Source organism: Cherax quadricarinatus, chromosome 89 (assembly GCF_038502225.1).
Source record: "Cherax quadricarinatus isolate ZL_2023a chromosome 89, ASM3850222v1, whole genome shotgun sequence".
NCBI classification, from domain to species: Eukaryota; Metazoa; Arthropoda; class Malacostraca; order Decapoda; family Parastacidae; genus Cherax; species Cherax quadricarinatus.
Genome location: NC_091380.1, coordinates 11,528,720 through 11,545,180, shown reverse-complemented (window position 1 = coordinate 11,545,180; position 16,461 = coordinate 11,528,720). Strand labels below are relative to the sequence as shown.

The 16,461-nt window shown below is 36.7% G+C and overlaps 1 protein-coding gene across 1 annotated transcript; it reads right to left on the bottom strand.

Moving 5' to 3' along the window:
• Positions 1 to 464: 464 nt before the first annotated feature.
• Positions 465 to 16,015, bottom strand: LOC138855327 (zinc finger protein 271-like). Its single transcript, XM_070104197.1, has 2 exons — positions 15,921 to 16,015; positions 465 to 6,575 (listed from the first exon to the last, which is right to left on the bottom strand). Exon 2 carries the CDS (start codon positions 4,793 to 4,795, stop codon positions 3,332 to 3,334), a length of 1,464 nt encoding a protein of 487 aa, XP_069960298.1. The 5' UTR covers positions 4,796 to 6,575; positions 15,921 to 16,015; the 3' UTR covers positions 465 to 3,331.
• Between the last annotated feature and the right edge of the window lie 446 nt (positions 16,016 to 16,461).

The window sequence follows — 16,461 nt, the reverse complement described above, 5'->3', positions numbered from 1 at the left end:
CCTCATTGTAACCCTTATAGAGAATAAACTTGAACTGAATTAAAAATATACCAGAAATTTTATAAATGGTGCAAAGGTGACATTAAAACAATATCAGAGATAGTTGACACAAACTCACTACATTATAGTATGCTCCTCACTTAGCAAAGAATTTGTTTAACTCCGTTATCTTAGGAACGGAACTCCGTCGTTAGGTTAGGAGAGGTTGTAATAGTAATTAATAATAATTAATAATAATAATCGCTCAAACGCTTTAAATGTCAGCTACTAAGCCTATACAAAATACGTATGACATTTAAAGCACTCCAGAGCGACAATTACTATTATTATTATTATTATTATTATTATGACTCAAGAAATCGTAATGACACGATTGCAAATAAACCATACCCCCGGCCGGGATTGAACCCGCGGTCATAGAGTCTTGAGACTCTATGACTGCGGGTTCAATCCCGGCCGGGGGTATGGTTTATTATTATTATTATTATTATTATTATCATCATCATCATCATTATTACCATCGACATACTTTGTTCACTGAGTTTAATCTATTCTTAAGATGCCACTAGAGACAGAGAATGTAAACACACAGACAAACACCAGCTAATCCCTCTACTGTGAACATCTTTTATATTTCTTCCATTCTTTGTTCTTCTTCCTCTTTGTACAATAAATACTCACCACTCACCCTACATTAAGGTAAGTAATGAGTATACTGTATATGCACATGCATAGTTCCTTTGTATAAAGGCAAAGGGGATAAAAGAGTGCAAAAATTATAGGGGAATAAGTCTGTTGAGTATACCTGGTAAAGTGTATGGTAGAGTTATTATTGAAAGAATTAAGAGTAAGACAGAGAGTAAGATAGCAGATGAACAAGGAGGCTTTAGGAAAGGTGGGGGTGTGTAGACCAAGTGCTTACAGTCAAATATACAGGTGAACACTATTTAGATAAGAGTAAAGAGGTTTTTGTAGCATTTATGGATTTAGAAAAGGCATATGACAGGGTGGATAGGAGGGCAATGTGGCAGATGTTGCAGGTGTATGGTATAGGAAGTAGGTTACTGAAGGCAGTGAAGAGTTTTTACGAGGACAGTGAGGCTCAGGTTCGAGTATGTAGGAGAGAGGGAGATTATTTCCCAGTAAAAGTAGGCCTTAGACAAGGATGCGTGATGTCACCGTGGTTCAATATATTTATAGATGGGATTGAAAGAGAAGTGAATGCTAGGGTCTTGGCAAGAGGTGTGGAGTTAAAAGATAAAGAATCAAACACAAAGTGGGAGTTGTCACAGTTGCTCTTTGCTGACGACACGGTGCTTTTAGGAGATTCTGAAGAGAAGTTGCAGAGGTTGGTGGATGAATTTGGTAGGGTATGTAAAAGAAGAAAATTAAAAGTGAATATAGGAAAGAGTAAGGTTATGAGGATAAAAAGATTAGGTGATGAAAGACTGGATATCAGATTGGAGGGAGAGAATATGGAGGAGGTGAATGTATTCAGATATTTAGGAGTGGACATGTCAGCAGATGGGTCTGTGAAGGATGAGGTGAATCACAGAATTGATGAGGGGAAAAGGGTGAGTGGTGCACTTGGGAGTCTGTGGAGACAAAGAACTTTGTCTGTGGAAGCAAAAAGGGGAATGTATGAGAGTATAGTTGTACCAGCACTATTGTATGGGTGTGAAGCATGGATGATAAATGTTGCAACAAGGAGAAGGCTGGAGGCAGTGGAGATGTCATGTCTGAGGGCAATGTGTGGTGTGAATATAATGCAGAGAATTCATAGCTGGGAAATTAGGAGAAGGTGTGGGATTACCAAAACTATTATCCAGAGGGCTGAGGAGGGGTTGTTGAGGTGGTTCGGACATGTAGAGTGAATGGAACAAAACAGAATGACTTTGAGTATGTATAAATATGTAGTGGAGGGAAGACGGGGTGGGGGTCGGCCTAGGAAGGGTTGGAGGGAGGGGGTAAAGGAGGTTTTGTGTGCAAGGGGCTTGGACTTCCAGCAAGCGTGCATGAGCGTATTTGATAGGAGTGAATGGAGACAAATGGTTTTTAATACTTGACATGCTGTTGGAGTGTGTGCAAAGTAACATTTATGAAGGGATTCAGGGAAACAGCAGGCTGGACTTGAGTCTTGGAGATGAGAAGTACAGTGTCTACACTCTGAAGGAGGGGTGTTAATGTTGCAGTTTTATAACTGTAGTGTAAAGCACCCCTCTGGCAAGACAGTGATGGAGTGAATGATGAAAGTTTTTCTTTTTTGGGCCACCCTGCCTTGGTGGGAATTGGCCGATGTATTAATAAAAAAAATTTAATAAAATACTACTCGCCTCTCACACCTACATTAACATACAGACCCCTTAATAACACTAATCAAGGTTGGAGAAAGTGAAAGCATTACTGCGGCATCAGTATTAAATTTATAATTGAAAAGCGATATCATAATTTTTGTGTTGAATTGTTCTTATATAATCACAACACTCGCACTATACAAGTGCACATACATGAATATGTGTGTGCATACTCACAGAAGTAAGCAGACACACATACACACATACTCTTACAAACACACAACAAAAATGCACATACAGTCGCACAAACACATATATCCTCAAAGAATCACAACAAAAGGTCTAACTTCATAACAAATGGCCTAAATGATGGAGGCATAATTCTCTCAGTGTTAGAAGTGTTCACATGGTGACAACAACACACTTTATATATTAACATACTGACTACACTGTGAGTAGCCGTGTACTTACAACTACACAACTTCTGTACTAAGCTAATAACTGACAACACTGACAGTGGCGTCATTCTGAATAAACAACCCATGTACAGGTCGGCCATCACTAATCCGGCATCATTGGGACCCGTAGTGTGTCGGATTAGTGAGTTTGCTGGATTACAGAGTGGTTAGGTTAGAATACGCTTAACCTATCAATAGAGACTCTTTCTGCTACATCTTCCTTGTTTTCATCACTGCTTTCTCCTCCACTGGCTTGCTGCTGTGGATTTACACCAATCTGCACAATTTCTGAGTCAGTATAACAATGAAATTTGAGTCAGTTTAATGATTTGAGTCAGTATAATGAAATTTGAGTCAGTATAATGATGAAATTTGAAATTATACTAGCTGAAATTAGTGCCGGATTACTGATGGAACCGGATAACTGACTGCCGGATTAGTGATGGTCAACCTGTGCTTAGTTGTGTACATGTTTTTCATAAGTACTTGTTAACTCACAGCCATATTCATGTACAAAACACGATCAGTGAAATAAAGAGTTGATAAATTATAATTAATTGGTTCCTAGTCATTCAAATATCAGCTTTTAAGTTTCTCTGCTGAATGGTTTCTAATGTGTTTTGTTAGATTGGATCTGTATCGGAAATTCTTTAAACACACTGAACACTGATATGGATTTTCCTGAGTATGACTACGCATATGTAACATTAGATGTGATTTTTGTTTAAATTCTTTTAGACAGTCTGAGCACTTATACGGTTTTTCTCCTGTATGAACTCTTATATGCAGTACTAGTTCTGATTTATTTCTAAAATTCTTTAAGCACTCTGAACATTGGTAAGGCTTCACTCCTGTATGAAGTATCATGTGCATTACCAGAGTGTATTTACGTTTAAAGCCTTTTTGACACACTGAGCACTGGTATGGTTTCTCTGCTGTGTGAACACTCATGTGATTTGTCATGTGTATTTGTTGAGTAAATTTTTTTTGACACACCATACACTGATACTGTTTCTCTCCTGTATGGATTTTAGTGTGCATTATTAGAGTAGGTCTTGTTTTAAAATATTTTAAACACTCTGAACATTGATAGGGTTTTTTTTCTGAATGAACTATCATGTGTTTTTTTAAAGTTGAATTTTGTCTAAATTTTTGTAAGCACATTAAACACTCGTAAGATTTCTCTTTGCTATGAACATGCATGTGTAAGATTAGATTCGGTTTCCGCTTAAAACATTTTAGACACACTGAACACTGATATGGTTTCACTTCAGTGTGAACCTTCATATGTTTAATTAGATACGACATTCTTTTGAAATCTTTCTGACACTCAGAACACCGAAAAGGTTTTTCTTGTGAATGAGTTTGTATGTGTGACAGTAGACCTGAGCTATGCCTAAAATATTTTCCACACATTGAACATTTGTATGGTTTCTCACCAGTATGAACTCGCATGTGCATTTTTAGAGTAGAAGTACTTGAAAAGGCTGTCAGACACTCTGAACATTGATATGGTTTCTCTCTTGAATGAACTCTTTTGTGTATCTTTAGATTTCCTTGAGTTGAAAAGCATTTTGAACATTCTGAACACTGAAATGGTTTCTCTCCTGTATGAATTCTAGCATGTTTTACTAAACTTCCTTTATCTATAAAGGCTTTAAGACACACTGAACACTGGTAAGGTCTCTCTCCTGTATGAACTCTCATGTGTACTGACAAATTTGATTTTTGCTTAAATTCTTTTAAACACTCTGAACATTGATAAGGTTTTTCCTCTGTATGAACTCTTGTGTGTGTTAATAGATGTGATTTCCGTCTAAAGTCTTTGTTACACACCGCACAAGTGTATGGTTTCTCTCCAGAATGAATTTTCATGTGTTGTGTAAGATGTTGTTTTCTCCCAAAATCTCTTTGACAAACAGTGCATTGGAATGGTTTCTCTCTTGTATGGACTCTTGTGTGTTGTATCATATCTGATAGTTCTCTAAATTTCCTCCGGCACACTGAACATTGATAAAGTTTCTCTTTAGCAGGGATACTCATGCTTATTTTATATAGTTTAGGTATTAAAAAGTGGTAAACCCATAGGAGTTATTCAGTGATACACTTATCAGAAAGACAAGAAAACAGCAGCAAAATAAGTGAAAAAAAAGGTTTCTTAGAGGGAAGGTAAAGTTGCAACAGACTTCTCTAAGTAAACCTGGTTCAATAAATTAATTCTAAATTAAATAATAACAGAGGAAGAGCCATATAAACATGCCAAAAGTCATAGTACATAATTGCTTCCAAAATCACGAGTCATGATTAATTTTAAATATACAGTGGACCCCCGCATAACGATCACCTCCAAATGCGACCAATTATGTAAGTGTATTTATGTAAGTGCGTTTGTACGTGTATGTTTGGGGGTCTGAAACTGACTAATCTACTTCACAATATTCCTTATGGGAAAAAATTCGGTCAGTACTGGCACCTGAACATACTACTGGAATGAAAAAAGTTCATTAACCGGGGGTCCACTGTATATAATATTCAATATATTCAAAGTCAACAAGTCAGTTTTAATTAATTATATTACATAATTCATATATCATAATCCAAACTCCTAAAGGCACATTGTAATATGTTGTATAAAATTCGAACCTTTAAAAATATTTCAGACACTGATCACTAATACTGACTCTTATGTCAGCAGTGTTCCATAAAAAAAAAATTTCAGAATTTATTTTAAGAGGTAAACACACATGTAACAACCACTGTGCAATAAGTACTGATGTACAAAGTCTGACTTAATTCAAATTAGCTTTAACAAACATGATACATTTGTTAACTACTTTTATCAACCTGGGAATCAATTTTATAAGCAATTAAGAGAATTGTTCACACTATAAGAGAATGTTACTATAATCAAAAAGTGCTAAACCGGCCATAGTAAGAGATGGCACACTGGTCTTGTGAGGGCCAGACCAGTCAGTAGTACATGACTTACTTCCTAGCACTAAATTTTAAATTTTTTAATGTTCCAAAATAAAATTTTGAAAGTGGAGTTACATCCACTGGCTGTGATAATGTAGAAGCCAGGACATTAAATTTCACTTCAAGATAATAAGAGTTGACAGTCAACAAAGTACGTATTTGTGATAAAGTTGTGTACTTATACGAGCTTCAGGACTCTGGAAGTTGTTCAGGTGATAGTTCTAATGGAACAAGAGCTGGATAATGTTGTGTACTTATACAAGCTTCAGGACTCTGGAAGTTGGTGTTCAGGTGATAGTTCTGATGGAACAAGAGCTGGATAATGTTGTGTACTTATACAAGCTTCAGGACTCTGGAAGTTGGTGTTCAGATGCAACAAGAGCTGGATAATGTTGTGTACTTATACAAGCTTCAGGACTCTGGAAGTTGGTGTTCAGGTGATAGTCTTGATGGAACAAGAGCTGGATAATGTGTATGTATACAAGCTTCAGGACTCTGGAAGTTGGTGTTCAGGTGATAGTTCTGATGGAACAAGAGCTGGATAATGTTGTGTACGTATACAAGCTTCAGGACTCTGGAAGTTGGTGTTCAGGTGATAGTCTTGATGGAACAAGAGCTGGATAATGTGTATGTATACAAGCTTCAGGACTCTGGAAGTTGGTGTTCAGGTGATAGTTCTGATGGAACAAGAGCTGGATAATGTTGTGTACGTATACAAGCTTCAGGACTCTGGAAGTTGGTGTTCAGGTGATAGTCTTGATGGAACAAGAGCTGGATAATGTGTATGTATACAAGCTTCAGGACTCTGGAAGTTGGTGTTCAGGTGATAGTTCTGATGGAACAAGAGCTGAAAAAGAAGAGAGACATTAGCAGGGTTTCAGTTTTATAAATGTAGTACACTGTCATGCAGATTTAATTTCATAAATAAAAGTGAAACTTCTTACAAACACCAAGTCTTAGAAACTTAATGCCATTATTGACTGTTACAGGTTTCCCCCCCCCCCCCCAAAAAAAAAAAAACACCATACCACAGGTAGGGTTTGTTTGCAATCATGTCATTACAATTTCGTGAGTCAGTTTTCCCCGTCATCTTATGAGAGTTGATGCAAAATCACTATTATGTCATATCCCATTTCTGTCAGTAATTCAGTATGTGTGACAAATTTATTTTAAGTGATGGGTGAGGTTCACAAAACATGCTGTGGATTATTATTATGAGTAATTAAATGATGATGGCATGACTGAGCTTAGTACTGCTGCCATGCTCCTGGATAAAGGCTGGAATACCAATTTTATGACTGAACTGACTACTGCTGCCATGATCCTGAAACAAACAAAAGTTTACTTCCTTGCAAAGGTTACAATGTGTGTTTACATTTCATAATTTGATTGGCACAAAGAAAGCCACTATCATGCAGGGCATTTTGGGCAGACTTAACCTAATATGTACTTAAAGACTTACTTAAGTCTAGAAAGTTAAAGTGTGGCAAATTTCAAATTTCCAATATTTTACTCTGTTATTAATATGATGTAGTACAATTTATGACACAAACATACATTTTTAGGTTTGTAATAATGGTTTAATAGATAAGGGATTATAAAATATTTGGGAGAGTTGCTTTAAACTTGGTTAGAGATTAGCATAGTGTGGGTATGGTTATTATTGAGAGATGAAAGGAGCTTCAAGTATGGTCCTAAATTGATTTGTGGGCAGGGGACTTCTTGCTGTTTCGGACAAAGAGTTCCAGATCTTCGGGCCCTTTACGTGCATTGAATTTTTGCATAGTGTGAGACGGATATGAGGGATGTCAAAAAGTGTTTTGGGCCTCATGTTATCCCTGGGTGTTTTGTTGTAGCTGTCTAGAAGTTTGAATGGAGGGTTTATATTGGAGTTTAATGTTTTGTATATACATAATAGGCACAATAATAAGTGTGTATATTTTTGTATATTAAGTAGGTTCAAGCTCTCAAAGAGTGGTGGGGTGTGTTGTCTACTGCAGGAGTTTGTGAGCATCCACACCACAGGTTTTTGTTTAAGGTGACTGGCCGTGGTAGATCCCCAAGCACAAACACCATAGGTGAGGTAAGCTTATATTAGTAAGTGATATAAAGTAAGGAGCGCCATTTAGGGTACATAGTATTGTATCTTGGAAAGAATGCCTACTATTTTGGGAACTTTCTTAGTTATATGCTGGATATGGATCTGAAATTTGCCCTCAGTGTGTTTATAATGGGGGAACCATTTACCAATATGTTTAGATGGATATTTAATGCTTTGTTTGAAAAATGTATGAAGCAGGTTTTGTCTATATTGAGAGCTTTAGAAAATAGACCACTGTCTCGAAAATCTTCCAGCTCCTTCCCCAAACATCTTGCTCCTGTGGGATTTTAACCTAAGGCACCTAAAATGGAGGAATGTGGCAAATAATGCTGTAGCAGAAATAACCCCAGGAGGCAGCTCAGATGAAAACTCACACACTCATGAGCTTTTAAGTCTTTTCACCAAATTCACCTTACACCAGCAAATATAATAGAGCGAACAAGATTGGAGAATACACTGGACCTCATCTTCAGTAGCAATGATGATCTGATACGAAATATTACCATGTCAAAAACAATATACTCAGATGACAATATAATAGAGCTTCAGACATGTATGCGCAGGGCCCCAGACCAACAAAATGTGATCAGACACGAGGGAGCCTTCACCAAATTCAACTTCAATAACAAAAACATAAAAAGTGGGACCAAGTCAACCAGGTCCTAAATTATATAAACTGGGAAGATATCCTAAGTAACATTGATCCAAACCTGTGTCTAGAACAAATTAACTCTCTGGCACTTGAGGTATACTCAAGGCATATTCCTTTAAGGAAAAGGAAGAGAAGAAGTAAACTAGAAAGAGAAAGGTGTTCCCTATACAGGCAGAGACAAAGAATAACAGAGTGGCTAAAAAAAGCCAATATATCTGAAATACAAAGGGAGGCACTGGTCAGAGAAGTAGCAAACATCGAACTTAAACTAAAAGAATCTTACAGGAGTCAAAAAATACAGGAAAAACTAAAAGCCATAAATTAAATTGAAAGAAACCAATGCTGTGTAAAGCAGGTCTAGCATTTTTATAATTGCATCATTAGTGCTTTTATTTTTTTTTAATCCAAATTGGCAGGGGTTGATTATGTTTTTTGACGTTATAAATGAATATAGTAGTCTCTTGTGCACGAGTTTCTCGAAGATTTTGGATAGCAATAGTAAGTTTGATATTGGCCTATAGTTGTTTACGTCTGTAGGGTCACCACCTTTATGTATTGGTGTAACCCTTGCTGTCTTGAGTAGTGTCGGGAAAGTGCTAGTTTCTAGTGACTTGTTAAAAAGTAATGTAATAGTATGCAAAAGGACCTGGGCCGCTCACTTGTACAATAATGGTGGGACGTGAGACAGATTCCCCGAGTTATTTTTAAGTGACTTTATGATCGCGGTGACTTCCGTGGGCTCAGTTGGTACAAGATAGAAGGAATTTGGGAAATTCCCATCTAGGTAGTCTCCGGCATGGACACTGGTATGTGGGATTTTACTGGCAAGATTAGATCCTATGTTTGAGAAGAAGTCGTTTATCTTGCTAGCTGTATCAGTGAGATGCAGTGGTGTTTCATGAGGGTTAGTTAGAACAATATTCTTGTTTTTTTTCAGTTTGTGGGTCCCCAGAATCTGGGAAAGTGTTTTCCAGGTCTTTTTTATATCTCCTCTTGTGTCAGTGAATCTGCTGGAGTAGTACATTTGTTTGGCTTTCTTTATTAATTTGGTGAGAACTGTTGAATATTGTTTAAGAATATATTTGTGTATTAAGCCCTGTCTATATTGCTTTTCATATTGGTGTTTCTTATCAATGGATTTCAGAATGCTGCTGGTTAGCCATGGGCAACCAAGCCGTTTATTTGTGATCCGTTTCGTTTTTATAGAACAATGTTTGTTGTATAGTCTAAGTATTTTGTTAAGAAAAATTTTTGTCCAATCGTCTATACCATTGGCATTGGAGAATTCTGTATGCCAGTCAACAGTCTCTAGGTCTGCTGTGAAATTCCTTATTGGGGCCTCGTCATGGAGTCTAAATGAAACTTTGTTGTATTCGAGTGGTGGCTTACTAATGTTTGTTAAGAGGAAGGTTGGGTAGTGGTCAGTAGTGCAGTCTGTGATTATCCCTGATTTAAGCGGGAATAGTATATTGGTCCATATGTGGTCTATTATGGTTGCACTTGTCTCAGTCAGCCTGGTTGGTTTAGTTATTGTTGGTATGAGAAGTGTGTTGTTCATATTGTTGATGAGATCAGTTACAGCTTGATCATCTGGTAGGCCAAGGTTGATATTGAAGTCGCCAGCTAAGAGAAGGTGGTGCTTGTTCATTTGTCCATTTGTTATTAGTGACTTTAGATTCTCACTGAAGTTTGGGATGTTTGTGTGGGGTATCCAGTACAGTGGACCCCCGGTTAACGAACTTTTTTCATTCCAGTAGTATGTTCAGGTGCCAGTACTGACCGAATTTTTTCCCATAAGGAATATTGTGAAGTAGATTAGTCCATTTCAGACCCCCAAACATACACGTACAAACGCACTTACATAAATACACTTACATAATTGGTCGCATTTGGAGGTGATTGTTAAGCGGGGGTCCACTGTATATGGCACCGATTGTTATAGGCATCTTGAGTTTTTTTACAGTAAAATTGGCAAAAATGTATTCCCCATATTCATCACTTAAGCAATTAGTGCTAATACAAGATAGTTGATTAGAGTAATAGATTGCAGTACCACCCCCAACTTGGTATGGTCTGCAGTTGTGGATTGCTGTGTATCCTGGTAGTGGGTAGATATCTACTGTGTCCTGCTTAAGCCAGGTCTCAGTAAGAATAATGCAGGAGAAGGGTGTCTTTAGTGACTCAAGGAGTGCCAGGAGGTCATCATAGTGTTTGCTTAAGGACCTGATGTTGTAGTTAAGAACTGATAGACTTTGAGCAGTGTTCAGGATAGTGCTGGCTTGTGATGCTGTATAACAAAGGCAGTTACTTTCCAGTAAGTTTTGATTGAGTGTTAGATTATGGAGGTTTAGATCAGGGTCAACGTGATCATTCATCTTTTAGGTTTAAATAGTGGTTGTTTACATCCTGTATTATGTGCTGAGTTCTAATACTGATTTCTGTAGTGGTGGGAGGTTTGGATAAGTATATTGCTAAAGCACTTTCGTCATATAGAGTACAGTCACTAATAAACATAATGAAAATGATATTGTCTATGTGTTGTGCTAGAATGAGCTAAAGTACAACTAGGTATAAACTAATACTATAAAAAAAAAAACAAATTACAAGTGGCACCAGACTCACTCTTGTAATTGCACTAAGGTCTAATACAGTGGACCCCCGCATAACGATGGCATCACATAGCGATTATTTCGCATACCGCTTACTTTAATTGCAAAAATTTTGCCTCACATACCGCTTAAAAACCCGCTTACCGATTTTCTTCCGAGACGCGTCCAATGTGCGGCCTGAGCCACGCTCACATGTTCCGCCGGTGGCATTGTTTACCAGCCAGCCTCCGCGGTAACATCCAAGCATACAATCGGAATATTTCGTATTATTACAGTGTTTTCGGTGCTTTTTCTGGAAAATAAGTGACCATGGGCCCCAAGAAAGCTTCTAGTGCCAACCCTACAGCAATAAGGGTGAGAATTACAATAGAGATGAAGAAAAAGATCATTGATAAGTATGAAAGTGGAGTGCATGTCTCCGAGCTGGCCAGGTTGTATAATAAACCCCAATCAACCATCGCTACTATTGGTGGTACAGCTGCTGCTGCTGCTGCACTGTCAGCTGCTGCTGCACTGTCAGCTGCTGCTGCTGCTGCTGTAGCACCGTTGTTGGTGTGGCTTATTGAGAATACCAAGAAACAATTAACCCCAGAGGATTTGCCACCCAGGATAACCCAAAAAAGTCAGTGTCATCGAAGACTGTCTAACTTATTTCCATTGGGGTCCTTAATCTTGTCTCCCAGGATGCAACCCACACAAGTCGACTAACACCCAGGTGAACAGGGAAAAATGCCTGGAACTAGTGCTCATATTGGTGAATTTAAAGCCAGCAAAGGTTGGTTTGAGAGATTTAAGAATCGTAGTGGCATACATAGTGTGATAAGGCCTGTTCTGGAAGAAAATGCCAAACAGGACCTACAGTACTCAGGAGGAAAAGGCACTCCCAGGACACAGTGTCTCATCAGTCATTGCTGCATCTTCAATAAAGGTAAGTGTCATTTATTCTTCATTTAGTAGACTAGTACATGCACAATATATACTGTGCATGTACTACTCTACTATTGTGCATGTATCCTTCTCTTTGTGTGTGGGAAAATGTATATTTCATGTGGAAAAAAAAAATTTTTTCATACTTTTGGGTGTCTTGCACGGATTAATTTGATTTCCATTATTTCTTATGGGGAAAATTCATTCGCATACCGATTATTTCGCATAACAATTACCCCTCTTGCACGGATTAAAATCGTTAACCGGGGGTCCACTGTATAATGAATTTAGTGTTGTCTATGTATTGAGCTAGAATGAGCTAAAGTACAACTAGGTATAGTTAGTTTAGGTGTTGTCTAAGTATTGAGCTAGAATGACCTAAAGTACAACTAGGCATAAACTTATAATATAAAAATACAAATTAAAATGGTACTTGCAATTGCACTAGGGTCTGATATAGGTTGTTAAGATCAAGAGTATAACTAGATTTAAACTGACAAGATAAAATTCACAAATTAAAGTACCAAAAGAATAATATGTAAAAATAACAATGGCAATGACTTGGTTATAATATGATAGTAAGATGGTAGACAGGTACACAGGTACACAGGTAGACAGGTACACAGGTACAAAGGATAATATAAAGGTTGGAGTTGAATATACAAACTTGAAAATTTGGCAACAAAATGTTATGAAAAGTATAAAATAATGATTAATGTACAAAAGTAAAATTGACTGGTAGTAAATATTGTGTTTAATAAAATTTTAGTAAGTAATAATGATTACAAAAAAATATTAATTAGCAAAAATAAAATGAAAAAGTAATGTTTAATTCAAGTATTAAATTTTAAGAACAGTTATTTGGATTCAATATTGCACTGGTAGTTATACTAGAGGTTATTTGGCAGTACAAGGTATTTAAGAGTACTTTAAGATAGTATATGTGGTATTAAAACAGGTTATGGTAATTAGACAAGTAATGGTAATTAAATGATGTCAAAGGTAAAGTTAAGAGTAAATTGTACTGATAGTAAAATTGGTAATTAATTATTAATTTTAGTAAGTAATATCAATTAATAGTATTTAAAAAAATATGAGGTAGTAATATGGACAGAGAAAGTATCAATTCAGCTAATATTTAAGCAAACAATAGTAAATAAGAAAATTACATAAGGTGACTTATGCTTACTAGTAAAATCACATAATGAGGTAGTTGATTATTTAATTACTAAGAGATTGTACTATGAAATTTGAACAATAATGGAGCAAAACATACACTACACTACGTAGGCTTTTAGGTTGGACATTGTTTAGCTATTCTCTGTAAGATTAGTATCCCTGAGAAATCATGATAGATCATTCTCGATCGTGATTGTGTACAGTTGACCTACATTTGTTTTTCTAACTAGAATTTTCCCATCCCATGTGAAGCATTGGTGTATTATGTCATTATTCTCCCGCTTAAGTTTTCTGACTATACAGGAGGTTCTGACGTTTTTTGGTAAGACACTCGTTTATGTATACCTCTTTCTTTACTTTAATAGATGCAATTATTAACTCTTTTTTCCTGTCATGTGAGTGGAATCTGAGCATAACACTTTTTCTACCATGGGATCCTAGTAACCTGGCTTCCTTTATTTCTGACTCTGGTACAATAACACTTGTTTGGTCCTTTATGATCTGCAGAGTAATTTCTTTACTGTTTGTTTGGTTCATATCACTGGGAAAAAGTGGACTGTTAACTATTACTGCGTCCGATAGTTTATCTTGTTCAGTTTTATCTTCTTGGAGAGCAAAGTAGTCACTGAACTGGTTATCTAAGTTGTTCTTCCATTCTTTTACTGCTTCTTCAACCTTTGTGTTAAGAGATATTATTTGTTGGGTATGGCTATCTATGACTGCTTGGATGGTCTTGTCACAGTTTGTCATTCCTGGTGTTGATAACTTTTGTTCAAGACTGAGGATTTTGTTCTCGAGTTGTGTCATCCTGGTGTCTTGTTTTGTTAGCGTCTCTCGAAGATTCACATTTTCAATAACTAAGTTGGAGATGCATGTCTTTAGGGTATCTGGATCATTGGTCATACCTGAGAGACTACTTGGTAGGTTGAATCCGGGGAAGAGAGAGGTGTATGGGCTGGGGGCAGCCATGTTTGTTGTTATTATTGTGGTGTGAACGGTGGTGAGAGGGGTGGTAGCTGGGCTGGCTTCGTCCTGACTACACTTGTTGAATAGTTGATTTTTCGGTGTTTTCTTGCTGGCCTTGGTGCTGTTTCCTCTGAGATTGTGCCTCATAATACTACAGGAATTGTTGTAGTTAAGAAGAAGTTATAGTTATACAAAGCTTAGGGTTACGTTGTTCAGCTGGCAGCGGGGTGTTGCTTTGGGTTTGAGGGCAGTCTTCCTTTGATCTTTATTATTTTCGATTTGTAGGTTTCACTGTTGGTAATCTTTGGTCATTCTGGGTGCTATGTTGGGTAGTGCAGTTTTGCTTGTAACTAGGTCATCATAGGAGCATGTAAACTTCACTTATACTGAAGAAACCTCTATGTAAACTTCACTTACACTGAAGAAACCTCTATGTAAACTTCACTTATACTGAAGAAACCTCTATGTAAACTTCACTTATACTGAAGAAACCTCTATGTAAACTTCACTTATACTGAAGAAACCTCTATGTAAACTTCACTTATACTGAAGAAACCTCTATGTAAACTTAACTTATACTGAAGAAACCTCTATGTAAACTTCACTTACACTGAAGAAACCTCTATGTAAACTTCACTTGCACTGAAGAAACCTCTATGTAAACTTCACTTATACTGAAGAAACCTCTATGTAAACTTCACTTATACTGAAGAAACCTCTGTAAACTTCACTTACACTGAAGAAACCTCTATGTAAACTTCACTTATACTGAAGAAACCTCTATGTAAACTTCACTTATACTGAAGAAACCTCTATGTAAACTTCACTTACACTGAAGAAACCTCTATGTAAACTTCACTTACACTGAAGAAACCTCTATGTAAACTTCACTTATACTGAAGAAACCTCTATGTAAACTTCACTTATACTGAAGAAACCTCTATGTAAACTTCACTTATACTGAAGAAACCTCTATGTAAACTTCACTTATACTGAAGAAACCTCTATGTAAACTTCACTTATACTGAAGAAACCTCTATGTAAACTTCACTTATACTGAAGAAACCTCTATGTAAACTTCACTTACACTGAAGAAACCTCTATGTAAACTTCACTTATACTGAAGAAACCTCTATGTAAACTTCACTTATACTGAAGAAACCTCTATGTAAACTTCACTTACACTGAAGAAACCTCTATGTAAACTTCACTTACACTGAAGAAACATCTATGTAAACTTCACTTATACTGAAGAAACCTCTATGTAAACTTCACTTATACTGAAGAAACCTCTATGTAAACTTCACTTATACTGAAGAAACCTCTATGTAAACTTCACTTATACTGAAGAAACCTCTATGTAAACTTCACTTATACTGAAGAAACCTCTATGTAAACTTCACTTACACTGAAGAAACCTCTATGTAAACTTCACTTACACTGAAGAAACCTCTATGTAAACTTCACTTATACTGAAGAAACCTCTATGTAAACTTCACTTATACTGAAGAAACCTCTATGTAAACTTCACTTACACTGAAGAAACCTCTATGTAAACTTCACTTATACTGAAGAAACCTCTATGTAAACTTCACTTACACTGAAGAAACCTCTATGTAAACTTCACTTATACTGAAGAAACCTCTAGGTAAACTTCTAAGAAAGTTCAACATGGCTCAGGAACACTTATTTCTTCACTTTTATGTTTATTTTCTTTACTTTATATAATAAAAACATTTTGACATCATTACTAATTACCTTATTCAATATTGTTTATCTTGTAAATTGTTATTAAAAGATTTAATGAGAATTACTGAAGTTTAGTGTTGTTGTTATTGTTGGGCGTAAAGATGTACTCAGGTGGAGGAGCCGCACAAACTCTACCGTCACATCTCACTTTATACCGCCCAGGAGACCTTCAAGGAAGCTCGAATTGTTCTTATCTTAGGTTAGGTTAGGAAGTTTATTCAGGTATACACAAATACAGTTGCATAGATTATCATACATAGCAGCATATGTGTAGAGAACCTGGGATAACCCAAAAAAGTCGGACATAGTGACTTATTTCCAATGGGTTAAGGTTGGTCAGGAAACAGGACATGTGTTTCCTGGCGCTGGTCTTAGTTTTATGATGACCCACAGCTGGAGCTTCTGGTCACCTGACCGAGGCCTTATGCTAGCTTACCGGTTATAATCATTTCTTCCATACTCATACCTTCAAGAAAAATTAGTAGGTCGGATGTCAGCAACTATAGGTCTGTTAGTGTACCCAGTATGATGTCCAAAACTCTAGAGAATA

Coding starts and splice junctions, on each gene's coding strand:
- LOC138855327 (XM_070104197.1), bottom strand. CDS start 4,795: ATGAGTATCCCTGCTAAAGAGAAACTTTATCAATGTTCAGTGTGCCGG.